The following is a 20,924-nucleotide window of genomic DNA, read 5'->3' as shown; positions in this document are numbered from 1 at the left end:
TTTCCCAATGACAACGGGCTTGATTTTGTCCGTGCCCGTTTGGTTGACGCACAGCCCCACAGTAACACGCACTTTACTCTTTTTCCCCCCATGGCACCTTTGCCCTTTGAAACCCAGGGTTGCGTCAGGTAATGCCGGTAATGCATTAAAAAATAGCCCAGTTTCATCAAAATTGTAGCGATCGCTGGGACTATATTCTTGTATATCATCGTTATTGATGTGCCATTTATCAATAATTTCAGTATTCACAGAGCCTTCTTCCCCACTTATCTTCAGAGACATAATGTTGAATCTTGATTTAAAATTAGTCAACCACCCACCAGAACATTTAAAATCGTCAATTTTCTTTTGCAAGGCTATGTATTCGGCTTTTCTTGTAATATTGGTCCACTAATTGGAAGATTTTGCTCACGGCACTTACAAAAGAAAGTGTATAGCTCCTCTTCAACCTCCGCGAACTTGGCGCAGCTCAGATATTTCCTTTTCAGCAAAACACCCGACCCGACTTTTTCTTGTAGTTTGTCACTGTTTGCTAGAATTGTCGACAAAGTCGACAGTGGGATTCCAAACTTTTCCGCTATCTCACTTTTAGTTAATCTCTTTGGCTCCACCCACCTCTTCAATAATTTTCATTTTTGTTTCTAAAGGTAATGCTCTTCTTTTTCGTTTTAGCTGTGAATGCTCCATTTTCCCAAATTTCAAACACACTCGCAAAGATAACGTTACTATTGCAGATCCAGAGAAGCACTGGTTGTTGCTTACACACTTGCAAGGCACAGACTGAAGCCCTTCGCACCCTCGTGAATTTAGCACAAGCCCATCCCGTACGATTCAGCGCTTTCAGGACGAAAGACAGCCAGACGCCCCCCTCCCTTGTGGATAGATACCAATGTGCTTGGGCGAAAACTTAATGCGCAGAATCATCAAATCCCCATTCGAATTAGCAATAGAGGAGCCATTTCTCCCTCAATATAGGCTCGTGTATAAAATATGATATCATCAGCGATATCCTTACTACTTCTCCCCATCTCTCGTCGCTAACAACCGCAGTATTTTCCCCGACCTCCCCCCCTCCGAAATATAACGTTAGCGTCTAAAATGAAATATATTTCCTTTATCATTGAGTGCATTAATTGTCTTCCTTCCACATATTTCCAACTGTTGATGAGAAAAGTGTTGTCACGAGGTTATTATTATAGATTATTAACCCGCAAGAACGTTGAAATTTGAGTATTTTTATGGACTTGTGACATATTTGTGGTATGATTCAATTACGTAGGGTTTAAGTAGGAGTGTAAGAAATACCCTGAGTGACCTTCCTGACATGTTAAACTACGAATTATTGTCGATGCTATGTTTACGAACAGGCACGTAAGTAGGGGCATAATGTCAGCCGCGGAATTTTTACTGAACTCCTACTTCCCCTAAATTCCCACAGTGAGGTTTTTGGCAACCCATTTCTCTCCAAAGTTGCATTATCATTTTCGATTTCGCACTTTTGATGGGCCACAGTCGGAAGCACTGATTTTTTAGCTACTTACGCCGGCGTAACTACTTTCGTTAACAAATTTATCGCCGTAGTTTGTATAAACGAATGCCATTTGCTCCTAGGGACCGAGCCGAGGTTCGTAAATTCAAAACATTTCGTATAATCGAATAGCGCCATGTATTTACCATAGGCTTTTCGCCGGGACCGCAATATCACTTCGTAAAATCCTGCTTCGTAAAATCAAGAGTTTACTGTACATAGCCGCAGAGCATGCAAAGGCAGGTAACATTGCTCTAGCTTTCCATAAGTCAGAAGTCAATTTAAGGGTGCCAATCTAACTACGACAATGTTGCGCTTTCACTTCCATACCTCATACTGGAAAACATGGAGGGGTTTTCACTACAGTGTGAATTCCCACACTTAAGAGGCAGCCTAATTTATTATTATAGCGACGTAGCCAGGCAAAGAGGATACATCTACATCTACATAATACCCTGCAAGCCGCCTAAAAGGCGCGTGGCAGGGGGTGTTAGGACACCAGCCGTTTACAGCTATAAAAAAAAAAGAAGTGCTCTAACGAGGTTGGGACAAGCGTTTATTAAAGTCCTTTATTGTTCGGGGGAAAAACGAATTCCCATATCTATCCGTTCGGCAAAAAATCTCTCTTAATTTATCGCTTCTGTCGGACCTGGAAATATAGTGTGGCTCTAAGATTATGTTCTCTGTGTCGCTCTTAAAGATATCCATTCTTAATTGTTCAAGCAATCTAAGCCTAGCGCGCAGCCTCCAAGTCTCCAACGGCTCCCAGCCTAATTCGCTTAACATCTGGGTAACACTGTCTGTACGCCCATAGCGGTTTTTGACGAAACGCGCAGCCTTCCTATGTATGTTATTCAGTTCGCGGATTAAGTCTTTCTGCACTGGATCCCATACACTCGCTGCATATTCAAGGTGCGGTCGGACGAGAGCGAAATAGCACCTTTCTTTTACTTTCTCATCCGAAAATCTTCCCACAATACGCTTGACGAATCCTAATTTCTTCAGGGCTATGCCGCAAATATTCTTTATATGTGTTCCCCACGTGAGGTTCGAGGTTATCGTAACTCCCAGGTACTTCACTTCGTCTGTTGCCTTTATGTTAATGCCATCCACTGCATAAACATTGTTAGTGTTGGATGAATTCCGCAAGAAATGTACCGCCATGCATTTGCTCAGATTGAGTTCGAGTCCCCACTCTTGACTCCACAAATGAACGTTGTTTAAGTCCGATGATAGAATTTCAGAGTCAGAGTGATCACTAATTTCGCGATAGATGACAGCGTCGTCAGCAAATAAACGTATTTTACTGCTAATGCGGGAGCAGAGATCATTAATGTATAAAATGAACAACAGGGGGCCGATTACGCTTCCTTGTGGAACACCTGATGTAACTTTTACAACATCAGAGCTAATTCCGTCAAGAACTACTCTTTGTTTACGATCTCTGAGAAAGTCGCGTATCCAGTTTACAACTGTTTCGTTTAATCCGCATGACTGTAATTTGTATAAAAGTTTGTTGTGAGGTACAGTGTCGAAAGCTTTCTTAAAATCTAGAAATAGTGCGTCAACTTGTCTTTTCGATTCACCAGATTTTATAACGTCGTGAAGAAAGAGCGCGAGCTGTGTTTCGCATGATCTACCTTTTCAGAATCCGTGCTGACAGTCATGGAGGAAGTTACGTCTGTCCAAGAAAGTCATGATATTATGTACTAACAACGATATGTTCAAGTATCTTGCCTATAATTGATGTTAGTGAAATTGGCCGGTAGTTGCCTGGGTCATTTCTGTTTCCCTTTTTGAAAATGGGTGTAACGCTTGCAATTTTCCAGTCGGGCGGTAACTTTCCTTCAGATAGTGACTTCTTGAATATGATCTCTAAGTAAGGCGCGATCTGTGGAGCTAACTCTTTGAGGACACGCGCGGGTATTCCCTCCGGACCCGGAGATTTACTATTCTTAATCGATTGTAGTTGTTTAGTTATCCCATCACGTTTTATAGATATTTCTTCCATCAAATCCTCAGTATATGGGATGTCTACATTGAATTGAGTATCGTCAGTAGTGTATACACTTTCGAAGTGGGCATTTAAAGTGTTAGCTTTGCCAATATTTTCGCTGACAAGTTTACCATCTTTATCAAATAACGAATCTACGGTTGAATGTTTTCCCTGAAGCTCTCTCGCATACGACCAAAAGGATTTCGGATTTTCTTCGAGTAATTCACCAAGTACTTTTTTCTTAAAGTTTCGCATTGCAGTTCGCATTGATTTCTTGGTTATTGAGCGTTGAGCAGCGTAACTTTCTTTAGCTTCAAGTTCCTTCGATTTATTACGAGACGTGATGGACTTTCTGTACAAGTTGTATAGTTTTCTCTGTTTCCTAAGTTCTCTTCTGACATCGTTATTGTACCAGCGAGGTTCCTTATTATCACATTTCAGTTTTTGCGGAATATGTTCGTTGATTCCTTGGCGCAGAATTTCTAAGAAACGTGTCCATATTACATCTGTGCTTTGGTCCTTTGATGTAACAACGAATTTTTTGTAGGAGTCATTAAGCATCTCGCCAAATTTAGTGAAGTTACATTTATCGAATAGGTAAATATTGCGTTTTGGTTTTACGGCTGACACCACATCAACTTTTAACGTCGCAAAGATTACTCTGTGGTCGCTTATACCGTCAATAATATCGACTTGTTTTATCAACTTAGGATGGCTTACTGCTAAAAGGTCTAATAGCTTGTTTCCTCTCGTAGGTTTGTCAACTACTTGGGCGAGAGAGTGATTTGCAAGTATGTTGAGTAATACCTCGCTGATTTCTTTATTCCTTGAATTCGGTTTTACAGTGTAAGTATCCCAGTTTATGGATGGAAGATTAAAATCTCCCCCGATTACTATTACACCTTTACTGTCTCTTTGAGTAAATGCGGATATTTGATTTTCTAGAAGGTACATAATATCGACTTCGGAGTTCGGCGGTCTATAAAAAGAGCAAACATGAATACTCCTTTTGTTTCGTTGTTTAATTGTACACCATACGCTTTCAATTTCGTTGTCAATTATTTCGTGGGCGGCGCTTTGTAAATGGGATTTAACTGCAATAAAAACTCCGCCACCTGTTCTATTGCGTCGATCGCATCTGTAAATTTTATATTCTGGAGGAAAAACTTCGCTGTCGCTTATGTCTTCCGTAAGCCAGCTCTCTGTCCCCATGACCACGTCTGCGTCCTGATAAATATGCTCGATTTCGGCGCGCTTGTTTTTTACACTACGGCAATTAACTACAACAAGGTTAATGTCATATTTTGTAGTTAGAGTTTCGGTTGGTTCTTTTCTAGGCTTTTGTATACTCAGCGAGAGAATTTTATTGGCAGTACTAATAATATTTGATATTTTTTCTTTCTCTGGAGCCCGCGTTTTGGGAATTATGACGCTATTGTCCGGCGTTAACGCTTCTAAGCTTACTTTCTTGTAAATTTCGCATTGCGGATTTCCTCGGAGGCTACGTTCAATTAAATCTTTGATAACCCCGCTAGATGACCTACCCTCTAGTCTAAAAAATACCTACAGTGCTCAAAAATCCTACGAGCCACCCGTTCCGACGCCTCTTTGGAATAATGCACCCCAGACGAATTGAGGGGAGCCCGGCACGATCTAAGCACGGGCCGAAGATCCACAAACTCTGCTCCAATGCTCACACAGAGTTCCCACAGCCTCTTGTTGATCCAGGAAATCCTGTCCCAAACTCGAGGGCCGCAGTCCGTCCGTGGAACAATGCTACAGATGGACAGTCGCATATCGACACCAGTGCCCCTCCGAACGCGTTCCACTTCCGAGCTTAGATCCCTGAAGGAATTTAAGATCTCATCAGCTCTGCGTTCGGAGGCATCATTAGTGCCGACATGGGCCACCACCCGCAGTCTAGAACAGCCCGTGTCCTTCACCGCTGCTTTTACCGCCGCCGTAGTGTGGGATACAAGACCTCCTGGTATGCACCAGGAAGAGACCCGTTGGTCCGCTCCGTCTCTCCTTGCCCTCTTCTCCAACTGGGGGAAAATCCGCCGGACGTTGGAACTCCCTAACAGAACAATCCCCGCCCTCCCTCCCCGGCTGCCTCTCGAAGCTGCATCCCTCGCGACAGGGGGTTCCTTCACGACCTCGCCAATTAGCTCCCCGGAATTGTCCTCCGACAAGACCGCGAAGCTGTTGTGAACGGGGATGGGGTTAGCCTTCGCTTCCCCCACTCCCCGACTTGGCCGTGCCACCGCCCCCCGCCCTTGGGGTACAGCCACCCACTCGGGCCTCAGGCTATGAGTAATCCCCCGACCCGAAGACTGCACCGTCCTCTCCAAGGTCTCCGCGCAGGCTACCGCCCCCGAGCTTGCTCGAGACTCCACCTTGGAATTGCGAGGACCCTTAGAGGGGACGCTACGATCCCCGGACCGTGGGATTTCCACAAAACCCGTTACCCGGGCGTGTATTTCTGCCACCAATTTCTCGAGTTCGGTGACGCGTGCCTCAAGAAGGTCGCTTTTCGCCTTACTCTTGATCTTGTTGACGGAAGATCGGCCAGCCATACTACTCTAGGCGCTTTATCGGCTTAAAAAAACGCTATGAAATTACAGAAATCGATAATAATGATACAAATATTGCGTAAGAGGAAGTTAGTTTTCTAAACGAGTTAGTTAAGACAGGTAATAATGATGAAGAACAAGGGTGAATGATAGAGCTCGCACAGAAGTGAAGGATCAAATAACTTTTAGGAATTAACACTAATACCTTAAATCTATCAATAAGTTCTAATAGTATTATAACTAGGCAATCTTTACAAACAATTAAGGCAACTTGAAATAAGGAAGAGAGAAGAGAAATTAAAAGCAAGTAAGTTGGTCAGCGACTACTTATCCGTTTCCCCGTCGCGTGGCAGGCACAGCAGCAGCTACAGGACCAGGCGGCTTCACAACACTACTTCACTATTACACTTTTACTACTCTTACTACTTCGCAAAATATGAATAGCAGAAGTACACACTAAAATCACTACACTAAGAAAAACGGAAGTAACGGCGTGAAAGCCCAAAGTGATCGCTGTCGGTCAGTGAAGAACCGGTTTCAGGAGCGCACGGCAAACACAACCTCACTCTACGAGAGCTGGTCAGAGAATGTGAAGGGGGGGGGGGGGTTCTAATTCCCTCTCCTCAGGATAAAGGGGGGGGGGGTTCTAATTCCCTCTCCTCACTGTCATCCCCCTCCCATTCCCCTCCCACTGATAACAAAAGAAGAAATGTAACATGGTAGCGCGCTGAGCATACTCATGGCCATAAGTCCTTGGACGTAACTGGCTTTAGGTGTATTAGAGCTGACACACATATTGTATTTTTAGTTTAATAAACAGATAATACAAAACATAATAACACTCAGCGGTACATCACCATCGAGAAATATCTGTCGAAATACCAAGCGTACTCTGTGGAAGGAACTTTTTGACCTCGCTAAATCCGATTTATTTTACTTGTAAAACGTTGGCTGTTTGGCAGTATAAATATTATCACTCGCTAAAACACAATTCTCATAAAATGCCGGGCTTCGACTGTATCACTTATCGCTCACCTTAAAATATTTTAGGGTGAAATATTACAATATTTTCTAAGAATTTCTGACTATTTTTTTAGATTTCTCCTAGAAATTGCATTTAATTAGAACCTTAATAATTCAAAATTAAATTTGTTTTGTTGGTACCTCCATTAAAAAATTGCTCAATTGCTTGGTACCATCTGTCTCTGGCAGTTGCAATATTGCAGGGGTTAAGCACCGTCAGATAAGCAATAAGTGTCCTGAGGATGGTGAGTGCTCTCTGCGCATTATTCGTGAGGGATTTCAAAAAAATGCCCAAAAGTCTCCTAAAACATGGATTATGCTGCTTGTACCTCATGTGATTCTGTGAACAACAGCGTGATAATGTAGCATGGTCACTAAAGTGTAATATCATTTTCATTGGCATGTTGCCTTGCTGCGGTCCTCAAGCAAGGAAATAAGTTGTATTGCGGGCATTAATGTCTGTAAATTGTAGAGGAGACAATTAGGATTTTTTTATCTGCCGCAATGTCTTACCATATTTAAAACCTAGCTAACAACCTTCCTGCATTCTGAGCGCTTATTGTTTGTGTTGGATTATCTTGAGAGTTATACATTTTGGGCGATACGTGAAGCAAAATGGACTCATTATAATTAATGCCTATGCAAACCCAATCACTCGTAATAGGCACATGTATTCCCCATGCTTTTCCTCACGGGCCAATAAATACAAACAAATCATTCGCTGTGGCACTAGCCTTGCTATAGCCTTAGCCTAGCTTAACAGACTTGTGCTGTACTCATTCCATTTATAGTCTTTTAACTAGAAAGGGTCATTTGTTTAGGTTATGCAGTATCCTACTTTTTCTCATAATAACAATGAATTTTCATCATGCTGGTGGACAAGATTTTAAACGTGCATTGGATTAAATTTTCTGGCCAGTCATTGGCCTGGCTTGTTTACGACTATTCAACTGGTATTGAACCCATCCCAGGAAGGAACACTTCTCGTCTCATCTTCTACGTCCTATAACTTACCTCCTCAGAAAGTGCATCGCTATTGGGAATCTTTAGCTATTGATCCAGTCTAGCCTGCTGTCTTTCACATCCAAATTTCTAACCAGCTTTTTGTCTTAGGTGAGATGATATTTTAGGAATGAGCAGTAGTGTTTACACGTCATGCAGTGTAGTTTATATTTTCTCTGCAGCTGCACATAACGCGCATTGGCATTTCCTACTGCCCCGGAGTGGAGCCGGCGTCCCTCGTGCTTCCATTGGTGTACGACGTGAGCACCAACCTGACCCAGCTGGCAGAGAAGAGGGAGCCGGGCCCAGCGTCTGCCACCACAGCCGCCAGCCTGCAGCTCAAGCGCTTTGCTGAGTTTGGGGGCGGGGGAGAGGCGTGCTCCCTCTTCCCAGCCGTGCGAGACCTCCTGGCCAACCTCACTCTACCCTCCGACCCTCAGCCAGCCGTTGTGCCTGGACAGGTGAGTGCAGGGGGAGTCATTCCAAGTGATCGACTCCAATTGGTTAGCAATGCGTTCGAATTTTTTTTAGCATTTTTGCATGACGATGACAGTATGAGCTCTTATACTGAGAATCATCCAAGTGAAAAATTTAATTGTGTTAGTTAGACCATTTATAACTAACTATACTGATTTGAATGATGTTTGGTTTTTTTGGGTTCTTCTCAGCCCCAGATGACAGAATAAATATTAAAAAATAGTAAAAGTTCAGAAAAAAATTTATCTTGATCTTTGAGTTATTTTTTTAGGAGTTGGTAACAGTGCCGAGCCTATCAAGTTGGTCAAAACTGGATGATTTATTTTGTTTTAACCAATTAATGACTAAGATTCTTAGCAATATAAAAACATATTAAAATAATAGTAAAATCATTTAATTCAAGCTAAGCCCAGCTCGAATTAAGTTATCAGCAAACACGTCTCTAACATGTGTGTAAACAAACCTCCAAGTAATTGTTGACTAACAGTAATGGCCATGTACATGTTGACGAATCGAGCGTATTGATTTCATTTCCTCGGAAGTTTTGCAATTTCGTATCATTGAGAGGTGAGCTTATCAACAAAGTGCTCACGGACATGTTTGATAACCACAGAAATCACAAATGGCTGATTGAGTGAGCAATTTTGGTGGCTACGAACCAAGATCTGGATGACTTAAACTTTGTAATTCTGAATCAAATCGTGGGTACTCTGCATTCACTCAAAAATTGACCATGTTGCAAACAAAGACGACAACTATCCTTCTGAATTTTTAAAGTCCTTTGATGTGCCTGACTTACCACCCCTCAATTTACAGCTGACAGTTGACTCATTGGTCATGATGCTTTGAAATCTTGACCAACCATAAGTGTGTAATGGAGCACGTTTGGTGATTTTTAAAAACTGATAGTCAATGTGATTCACATGACTATACTAAATGGAAAATTCAAAGATGAGGAAGTTCTCAATCCAAGGATTTCCATGATCCTACCCAATAAGCCCTTTGAGTGAAAACAAATTCAATTTTCAAGTTGTGTTGCATTTGCGATGAAGATTATCAAATCACAAGGTGAGTGTGCTCTGGATATAGAAACGCCTCGTTTTTCTCATGGTCAACTATATGTTGCATGTTCACGTGTTGGTAAACCGTCTGCTTAATTTGTTCTTCCACCTGATAACCAAACAAAAACTGTTGTTTATCACAGGGTACCTGACTCAAGCGAATAAAGCCGAATGTGTAGATAGGTAGACCAGGGCACATATACCCGTTGGGAACTGGGGCAGTTTACGCTGTGCACTTTTCCGAACTGAGCTACATCAAGTGCGCCATAAGTCATGACATATTAAAGCTTCTCTCTTGGGGCTATTTTCACGGGACATTGAGCATCGCTCAAGCATTGGTCTAGCGTTGTGTGAATTTGCCCCAAGAACAGGGCAAGGCATTTTTTTAATGATTAAAAATGAAAATAGGCCAGCAACTCAAGGCATAAAATGTATACTTTATTAACTGCTTCATAAAACCACAATATCTAAAATTTCCTAAGTTAAGGCATAAAAATTATTAAATTCATTGGAATAAGTTTAAAGTATACCGGGACTAGCCGCGGTGATAACTTTTACGGGAGTCACCCGCAATGCACAATCGTGCGAAAGATCCACAGAGAAAAAAATCATTCGCCTTGACCGGGATTCGAACCCGGATCCCCCGATTTCCGGTCGAGTGCTTTAGACATGCTCTCCTGTGGACCAATCCTGCTCTCCGGCTGTGGCACTGTGCGCACGATTTGGACTGCTTGTGGCATCATATGCTCAGCAGTCCAGCAACATCTTGTCCGGTAGTGTCCGAGAATATCCACAGTGAAGAATGACGCCTCGGTAGCTTAACTGGCTAAAGTACTCGACTGGAAATCGGGGGATCCGGGTTCGAATCCCGGTCAAGGCGAATGATTTTTTCTCTGTGGACCTTTCGCATCATTGAAATAAATCCATGCATGCATGCCCCGGTCTTCCATTTGTAAATTGAACAAAGAAAATATGTTTCTCACAATTGATATTGTAATGCTTATTTTTGTATTTTTATTGAATGTTTTTATTAATTAATTATATTAAGTCAAAAATTACTCAAATCAGTACGGCCACTCTTGATTTGTAAATAGTGTAACTAAACTGATCATTGACAATAAGGTGGTACAATGTTCGCTGGGTCGGCTAGTAAATACATAAATCATGTACAACCACACCATTCACACCAACTTGAAACCCATAAAGTAAAGCACCCCTCCCCCTCTTTTCCATCCCCATCAGTGAACTCCTACAGTGACAGCCTTTAAATTTCAAAGTGCCTATCCACCTGTGTGCCATTAACATTTCCAAGAAACAGTACCATGCAGTGCATCTGCTAAAGTTCCCCCAGGGACCCATGTCCTTGGGGGAAATCATTATCTCATGCCTGCACCATCCACATCCCAACTCGTGAACTGGCGTGGACTATTGTGACTTCTTGGATAACTCAATGTACCCCCGCTAATCCTCTCTTTCTTCCCCAACACTGCTTCTTCTTCCTCAGCCCTTGTCTCCTCACCCACCTTAACCCCTCACTCCCCTCAGATACCTATCCACAGGAAAAACCCTCGTCCCAAACCAAGGCCCCCCCCCCTTAATTCCCTGCTTAACCCCCACCCACTCAACCAGCCCATTCCCTTGCGATAGGTGTCATTACTGTCACATTCAATACGTATGTATGTGTAAATTAGAGATGGGTGGAATAGCAGATTTCTCGAAATTGAATATCGAATTCGAATATTAAATAATTGCTCGAATATTTGAATACCACGATGAATGCGGGAATGTTTGACCAGGTTTGCCTATGCAACAGGAAACCCAAGATTTTGGGGAGTCATTTTTATTTCCTTTTAAGGATTCAAACTGGAATTTAGCTGATTAATGGAATATTTTAATTTCATGGAAACAATTGGGCATATAGTTGATTCATCTAACATCTATTTCAAATATCCTAAGGGGACACACCACCTCGCGAAAAAATGATTGCATGCTGTCTCGGCATTTACATTGCTACGATGGATTTCTGTCTGATGTATACATTCTTATCTACCAAACGCCGTTTCAGCGGCACGCTCATCTGATACTCGGCTTCATCCAACTTCTTATTTTCAACAGGTAGCTCGCTTTACTCCCTCTCCTACTGTCAAGTGCTAGCGGACAATCCGAGGCGTTTTGCAAAATGCACGCGCTTCTCCACCGGATTTTCTTCTTCTTCAATTATTTTGAGTTCATCTCTGGAAATTCTCATGAAATAAGAAGATGAATTCGAATTGCTATCAGGGAGAAACCAAATACAGTATCATGAGAAAATATCATTTCGTCTGTGAATGTAACAATAGAGATTTATAACACAACTCATAAATTGTAACTTGATATATGTTTTCAGAAAAAAATACTGCATCAACTTCCGAGAAGCTCAGCTGCGAGGATAGGGTACTCTTATCTAGTGATGTCAACAGTTGCTTTCTGGAATGGTTTTAAAATAGCTACCAGTCCAGTAGCTATCTCCTAATCTCTTGGGTCTTACAGTTCTCAAGACCCAAATCCAAAATGAGATTGTCTTCATAGTGAGGGTGGGTGTGGTGTCATTTGCCTTGTCTCATACATGATTCAGTCAGACCGCAATTTTCCTTATCAGTATATCTGACAGTCTCTTACCAGTGTATATTCCTGCTTCAACAATTCTATTCTCTTAGATTTTACACTTATCCGGCTAACAGATCTTTTCTTGGGATTCCAGGCGGGTACGATTTTGTCAGCGCCAATTGACGTTTTAGGTTCCGGCTCGTTACCCATTCCAGTAGCCGTGAGAATGGGTAACTTGTCCAACATCCAAAACGTGTTACTGGTGCCCTTACAAAATCTTACCTGCACGGAATCCCCAGAAAAGTTTAAACATTCTGTTTTGTCTTTGGCCTTCCATCTTGGATAATATGGTCGGGTGAGCCAACACCACCTAGATAGAAGGCCTGAGGACTCGCGCGTGACGTCACAACCCGAAGGCCATCCGGCCGATTGTGAACCATTCATCATACTGAAAGCTCGTCTCTTGTAAATGTACGGGAATTATCTATTTTGTCCAACTCCGAAAATCAAAGGATGAATATTACTAGTACAACCGCGTATTTATCATAGCCATTAAATTCGCGTCTATGCAAACCATGACCCACTCAATGAAACTTTACCGTAAATGCATATTTTTCACTTTTAAACAAACCGTATAAAGCCGAACTTTTTACGAAATATCAGAACTCATTAATCGGATTCGTCAGATAATAGAAAGACTTCATCTAAATTCCTTCACAATCGCAAAGCTTTTTTAGAAATATTAAAGACCCTTGGAAGAATTTTAACAGGAACCAGTCAAATTTCACTTGCCATTGATAAATCTCGCGTTGATTCGAGGTTCTCAAAGAAAAACAATGCGAACGTGCGATTAAATAATACACGAGGATCTAATTTAAAAAACTGTAATAAATAATCAAGAATGCAAATTCATTATATCGCTATATTTATTGATGCTGAATCACTTCACAAATTTCATTATCTTTTTTGCACTACTAACACGACAGCATTCGTCATTCTTTCTGCAACAGTAATTTTTTAAAAAGATGTTGGCAAAAACATATACAATTTTTTTAATTGCATTATTCATTTGGTGCCCATTGTCACAGATATTGTCATTTAAGTAGTCATATAGAATCAACGCATTCATGCTGACACTGTAAAATGCATTCCTCTGACTGACTTCTTTTAGAAATTCTTCTTCTAAAACACTGCTGATGATTTTATTCATCACAACATAAACATGGACAACAGCATTCACAGCAGCTTCCTGAGGCACAAAAAGACCACCTCGACTAAGGCACTTCACCAAATTATCACTGTCTACCTCTTCTAACATTCTTTCCTTCACTAACATTTTTTTACAAAATGGGCAATTAATCAATTTTAAATATGATCTCACACAATACCCAGCTATGTATGTTAACACAGGTAGAGCATTGCTTACATTTTTTATATCGTCAGACTCCACAGATATATCGTGGTGTAAAAACTAGAGATGTGCGAATAGTATCCGCGAATACTCGAATACCTCGAATACTAGAAAGTATTCGATATTCGAGGTTTCGAATAGTTATGCGAAAAGTACCGCCTCGAATACCTCGAATACTTTGAATTTCGTGTCATACACTGTCGCACACACGTCGTTGGTAGTTGACTCGGAAAAATGTAGAGAACAGTAGTCATTTAGTGCTCGCAGCGCCGTTTTACGCAAGTTGACGAATTACATCAAATTGGTGGATTTTAGCGGTGAAAAGAGTTCGTCGAGGGGAACCGAAAATGGTCGGGTGAAAAAATCCGAAAATCCCCGATTCCCCCCACCAGGAGAACCTCCGTGCCGTGGGATAGCAACCTTAGGGCATTTCCCACGATCCGCTATCCCCCTCCATTCAGCACTCGCCTCACCCACTCTGACGCTTTCCTCTTCTCCGAAATCAAACAAAAGGTCCCAGCTCGCGCAGGGATCGCATTACGAAGACCCTCGCTTCGAAACAAATATCGAGTTACGGGAGCAATAAAAACGTGTTTCATGCCCTCCCCCCTTTTCTCACCCACTGACCTTTTTCTGGCTATCTGCTTCGAAGTTCCCCATTTCTAGAGGTCAACTGCTGCGTGAGTACCGTGGGATACTTACATTAGCGCATTTCCCAAGATCCGGTATCCCCCTCCATTCAGCACTAGCCCCCCTCTGAGGCTTTCCTCTTCTTCGAAATAAAAAAAAGGTAACAGCTCGCGCAGGGATCATATTACGAAGACCTTAGCTTCGAAAAAATACCAAGTTACACGAGAACAATAGAAACGTGTTTCGGGCCCTCCCTTTTCTCCCCCACTGACCTTTTTTTTCCTACCAGCTTCGAAGTTCCCCATTTCTGTGGAGGTCAACCGCTGCATGAGTCATCTATTAGCACAAAAGGTGTCTAAGAATGACTTTCGTCAATTGATGTCACACCTTTATTGAATTGAAATATTAGTACCGTGCGCGTAATTTCAAAAAGAATAAGACCAAACACGACATATTTCTGAGTTTATTTAAGCATTTTACGCAAAGAAATAAATATCAAAATACGACGGAGACTTAGCATTCTGGCGAAACTCGATATGAGCAGCAGAGCTTCTCGGGAGTTGATGCGGTATTTTTTTCCGAAAACATATATCAAGTTTCAATTTATGAATGGTGCTATAAATCTTTATTGATACAGTCCCAGACAAAGGGATATTTTCTCAGAATATTTGGTTTCTCCCTGATAGCAATTCCAATTCATCTTCTTATCTCGTGAGAACTCCCAAAGATGGACTGAAAATAATTGAAGAAAATCCGGTGGAAAAGAGCTTGTATTTTGCAAAATGCCTCAGATTGTCAGCTAGCACTTGGCAGCAGGAGTGGGGGTAAAGCGATGTTAGTTGAATTAATTATATGCCAAATCGTTTCCATAAAATTAAAATATTCATTAATCAGCTAAATTCCTGTTCGAATCATTTAAAGGAAATCAAAATTACTCCCCAAAATCTTGTGTTACCTGCTGCATAGGCAACCGAGTCAAACATTCCAGCATTCATCATTTAGTATTCGAGATTCGAGGTATTCGAATATTCGAGCAATGATTTAATATTCGAATTCGATATTCGAATTCGAGAAATCTGCTATTCGACCCATCTCTAGTAAAAACGAATCAACTGATTGTTTTGACTCAAGTACATCATCAATATCATCATCATTTACACTCCACTAATATATTTTTGAATGATTGAGACTTAAGCTTCAGAGGTAAGTAGTTTTGAAGCCTTAATTTGGTCTCTGACTCGTACAACTGCCTGATAGAAATGTGATAGTTAGAGCCAGCAAGCTGCCTGTAGAGACCAAATCGCTCTTCAAGGCAGTCGGTTTGAACTTTGCCAGGCAACATAAACTCCATCCCTAACTCCACCGTACAATAGGATGCCATTTCACAGAGGGCATGTGTGGTATGCATGAAGGCGGAATGGGTTTCTTTTGACAACCCACCCACGGTACCATCCCACCTCTGCACCCAATCAAACACTTTCTCTAATACCTTTCTCCCTTCAAAATCCAAAGTCATAGGTGTTTGCAAGGGGTCTTTTAATCTAATCCCTTTCCTGGGAGTCTTTACATTAACCACCTTCCACCAATCTGAAATTATTTGAACAAATTCAGCAGTTTCATTGTGATGCTTCAAATTTTTATCTTTCCCCAAAGTCTTAAGGGCAGTGACCACGTAGTCATTAAATACTTGCAACGCCAGCTTCACCTTCTGTCTCTCTATGTTTGAAGGGTAGAGGGCTTTCAAGGTGAGTGGATGCCCAAACCTAACAATCTCACCACACAAAAGAAAATAAAGTTCCCTGATTGTCTGAAAGGACACAGCCAAATTTGGTGCACTGTCATCATTCAAATCAGGGAATAAGAATGACTGCCCACTCTGATTTAACCAATTGTTCCTAACACATTTGTTGTTCAAAACACTCGCCCTAATTTCTGGAAAAGAATCGGTTGTGATATAGCAGAGAAGTAATTCATCACCTTTCTTGACAATGGAAAAATTACCCAACCAGTCACATTCGCCCAATTTGTTGTGAAGTTCACATGAATCCTTAAACTTCACCTTTTCCTCGGAGAGCCTTCTCTCTTCTTCACTCTCTTTAATGCACCTCTCCAGGTGCTTCATCTCCAATCTCAGTCGCTTCGTCTCGGGTTCCTCACGTGATGATGAAGCCGAACTTAAGTAAGACGGGCAGCCAAGGAAAACAGAAGGTACTGCACCGGCTTTCAGTCTGGGTGTTGGCAATTTCACTGTAATTACCTTGGCAGTCTTCTCATCAAAGGCGGATGTTTCCGAGTAAACGTCATGAGCCAGGAAATGCTTAATGCATACCTAAAGTACAAGGGAAATAGTATTGCATGATTACAGTATACAAATACAGAACCTCCATAAACTAAAAACTAGGCGCCATTGTGACAGCCTTCTACAAACATTAGCATTGAGATATTTAAGCGAAAAACTAAATACAGTAGACTCTCGTTATTACGAAGTTCACGGGGCCGAAAATTTGGAGGTTCGTAATAACGAAGTTCGTAAGAACGTTTCTTTTAAGAATCGTCGAAAGAAATAGTGTATTATAAACGCTATTAAATTACGCGGAAATATATATAAACAAGAAAATTCGTTTCAGTTTTTAAACGGAAGACTGCGCCATGACGCAATCGATGGTTGATATCTTCCCGAACACATGAACTCCGATGTTCAAACTAGATGCGTCCCAAGACCTTGTTCCAAGGTTGATAAAATTACAGTCCGGCCACCGAGAGTTGTCCAGTAACAGACAATGGGCTGGGTAGGGGGTATGGGAGCCAGGTAAGAAAGGGAAACGCTCGCAAATTGTTCCATGAAGAAAATAACCGGAAGGGACGACGAGCGTGAAGGACCTAGAGGGATAATTACTTGTTCTTGTGATTCGAAGAATGGGCTTATTTTGGTTGGTCAGGCTTATTTCGGTGCTCGAATGTGCATTTGACAACGTTGTATGACAAGACGAGGGTGTGAGGTGCGTTTGGGGGACAGCGATTGGCTTTAAACCGTGCTGACGCAGGATTATCCACCCCTCCTATTGTGCCGTAATCGGACACCCCTCGCCAACCGGACTGCATGTAAGTTATCGAGGAGTACGGTTATCCTGCGGGATGCAACACTGCATTACACGTATGCGCTAACTCACGATTGTGGCGACCTGATCCATCGGGGCCTGCGATGCATCCGGAGCCGAAAAAATGTCTCCCCGCGGTAACGAAGAACGGGCGAAACGCTGAACAGTTCCTAAATTCACACCAGATTCAATGATACCTTATTCAGATGGTGATTACAGTGAGTTTCACAGCGCCAAACCGCGTAGTATCGGCCAAATCGAAAGGCGCCAAATTTGAAATTTAAAAGTTTTGAATGCTCGTATCTCTGAAAATTCGTTCATCGAATGTGCATAGGAAGAGGATTGACTGTACATCCAATTTACTAATGGTTATGAGTGGGTCACCACGACTTCACAGTAATGAAGGCTGTTATATGATGTAACGCGTAAACTGAATAAAGAACCATAATTGACGCTCTTAGGCACAGTACACGAGAATAACTTTAACGTGGCGCGATTATTAAAACTTAAGTGCATTGAATATCCACCTAAATGCCGTGATTTGTGCGTCTAACTTCGTAATAAAGTTCATATTGTAACCGCCGGGACCGGGACTTACGTTCGTAATTTCGTAAAAACGAAAAATACGTAATAACGTTTCTTTTACTATAGCTTGGATAGGCCTTTTCGACAGGACCAACGATTTGCTTCGTAATAACGAGAACTTCGTAACAACGTTGTTCGTATTAACGAGAGTCTACTGTACCACAATATTTCAGAAATATATCTCGTAATTGCCTGGTTACACAAGATGAATGAAAACATAAGAGATAACGTACGAGTGTACGTTCCAACAAAAAACAACAACCTGCACGAATGCATTGATTATGGATGGCCATAAAATAATAGCGGTTCAACTTTCGTACTGACCCTCGTATATTAACTTGTAAATATTAATTAATTGTACAACCAGGCATTAAGATTGTTCATAACCTTGCCAACTTACCCTAGAATATGCCGTAGGGATGAAATTCTCCCTCGGAATTCTCCTAATCCATTTATTCTTCAGCTCGTCGTCTTCCGGGAAACAAAAAATGGAAACCTTCTCACCACCCACATAATTGCCTCAGCAGTGAGGTACTCAGCACTTATTCACCATTATCCACTTATCCAATCGTTAACTTCAAGCACTTTTTGATTGAAATCACCGAAATCCGCGCAAAACTTGACTGATACATGCAGGCATGCACGTAGGATACACGTTTTAATTGTGTTTTTCACGTTATTTATTATTAGGTCTCCCTAGCAACGAGAGGGTAGCCAGAATTCGCTAGTCCTCCGCCTCGTTACATCAGAGGATTTCAAGCCTTCAGCACTCAGGCCTTAGTCTAGGTGGTGTTGGGTGAGCTTGGATATTGCTGCCATTAAGAACTCTTCAGTCGCCATGTTGAGTGTTCACTAACACACCAGCCGGCTTCCTTTACCACGTGAAGATCAACGGGACTTATAACAAATGGCATGTGATATAACATGTTACCAGCATTGTTTATATTTTGCTTATGCTTTAAATTATGCTTATGCTTTAAATTATGCTTTCACACTAACATATTGCTTGCGAAACACATCCGAATGCACATAGCCCCGAATATTATGCATCAAGTTTGATATCATCTTTTAACCCGTGTTCACTGAGACAGTACATATGTTAAACCCATTGGTGGAACTCTTTCATACTAAATGAATAGAAAGTACCCTTGTAAGATTCCACTCTTCGTTAATGTCTTAGGTTTTCAAGTATTTCAAGCTCGTGATGATGTAATCAGATTTTGAAACTGCCTACTCAGTCACCAAGTGATTCAACCGTAGAGGCACTTCAGTTAAGTGCAGTTGCAGGTCTCAAATTGAATAGTGGAGCCTCCAGTCATTTGCCAATGCTCAACCATGCTCCTCTGGGTCAATTGAGGCAACCAAGGCAAAAAAAGTTGAACAAAATCTCTTGTTGTGAATACACTGGCACTCCTCCATTCGCCATTAGAGAAAGTTTGAACTCCAACACCACCGTGAATAATCAATCTTTCTGTTCTTTGGAACATTCACTCTCTCACAACTCTTTTTGTGAGTTTCATCTTCACTGTAAGAAGGCTATCGCACTGTGTATGTATTTGGTCTTTTAGACGTACTGTCAGGAGGGTCTCTTATGAAGTTAAGCACTCCTTGCAAGACAGCAGTAGTGGACACCCAATCAGAAACACAATCACCAAATCATTAAAATTAAGCAGTGAAAAATGAAGGGAAACAAAGGTGTCCATGAAAGAGCGTACTTTAGACTAAATGTGATTGTCTCCAGAGCACAGTTCACGAATTGTTTTTCTTTAGCCAAGAAAGTTGAAATTGATTGTTTGCAGCTGTTTTGGAGTTGGCACCTTTTTTCAGTATTTCATTTCACTTCCTTCTCCACCATCAAAGTCTTCCCCCAGACCTCGTAGACATCCTTGATCATCATCATCATCCCAATTGCAGACTCAGCGTGAATGTTGAGGAGCCCATTCTGTTGACAGGTATTTCAACTTTGTGATCTGAGACGCAGTTGCTGCCCACGATGGATCGACTGCTCACCCATTTTGCTCATCACTAACATTAACGGCAGTTGGAACTCGGAGAAAGAAGCTTTGGGAGCATCACACACACACTTTAGGAGGGGATGCATTTTCCCTCGTGTCTCTATCGAGTCTTCTTCTTTTCTGTTGCAGGTTGCTTCTCCAGGGGTGGGTGGGCCACCTTCCGTTGGCCCTCCAACGCCCCAGGGTGCTCCTGCCGGCATGCAGATGCATTCTCCCATGCCGATGCAGACGCCCTATCACCCTGCTGGCCACCCTCAAGCGCAGCAGATGGGAGCCATGGGAACGCATGGTATGATGCAGCAGTGATATCTGGCGCAAGGGTGGGGATCTCTCTCCATAGCCACTTTTTCTGACCGGCTCGTTTGTTACACCTCTGTCTCATTGCAAACTGGTACTGGCCACCACCAAACTTGTTATTTATTTATGCCTACAAAATATGTTTGGACAGAGCATGCTTGCAGCTGTCTGTAAAACTCATTTTTATCATCAGAAAGACATTAATCGATTGATTGGTATGATTTTTATAGCATTGTTTATGGTGATAAATGCACTCCTGATGTGCTTTTATTTTTCACAGTATTGGGAAATAAAAATTGTTCAAATAGACCTTCTCTTTACTCTCTGATGCAACTGTTCCCTAATTAGTGCTTTACATTTTGTATATACATTTTGCTTGAGCAATTCTCATCATGAAATCATTATTGCTGTTTGTGTTCTCCTCCGGTGCCTATGCTGCCATAGTACGCTATTTCTTTGCTTATCTCCAGCAGTACCTATTTCAAGCCTAATCAAATTTAGAATCCATAGAAAAATGGCACCATCTCTTTTTGACCTTTTAGTATTTTTGTTTTATATAATCTGATATGTCCTCTTGAAAAATTATAAACCCCATGGAATGCATAATTAGGAGAGAATATATTATGGACACCCCTATTTTGT

At 41.7% G+C, this 20,924-nt stretch overlaps 1 protein-coding gene across 1 annotated transcript in view; it reads left to right on the top strand.

Annotated features, from left to right (window-relative positions):
* The window catches only part of LOC124164261 (mediator of RNA polymerase II transcription subunit 14), a 165,380-nt gene extending 144,789 nt beyond the window's left edge, over nt 1-20,591 (top strand). The window contains exons 23-24 of the mRNA XM_046541502.1: nt 8,305-8,583; nt 20,115-20,591. Coding sequence (XP_046397458.1) covers nt 8,305-8,583; nt 20,115-20,291 — 456 coding nt within the window. The 3' untranslated portion in view covers nt 20,292-20,591. The remainder of the gene's footprint in view (nt 1-8,304; nt 8,584-20,114) is intronic.
* Nucleotides 20,592-20,924: the final 333 nt, after the last annotated feature.

This window comes from Ischnura elegans, chromosome 8 (genome assembly GCF_921293095.1).
Source record: "Ischnura elegans chromosome 8, ioIscEleg1.1, whole genome shotgun sequence".
Lineage (NCBI taxonomy): Eukaryota > Metazoa > Arthropoda > Insecta > Odonata > Coenagrionidae > Ischnura > Ischnura elegans.
Note: the sequence above shows the minus strand (reverse complement) of the source record. Positions and strands in the feature narration are given on the sequence as shown.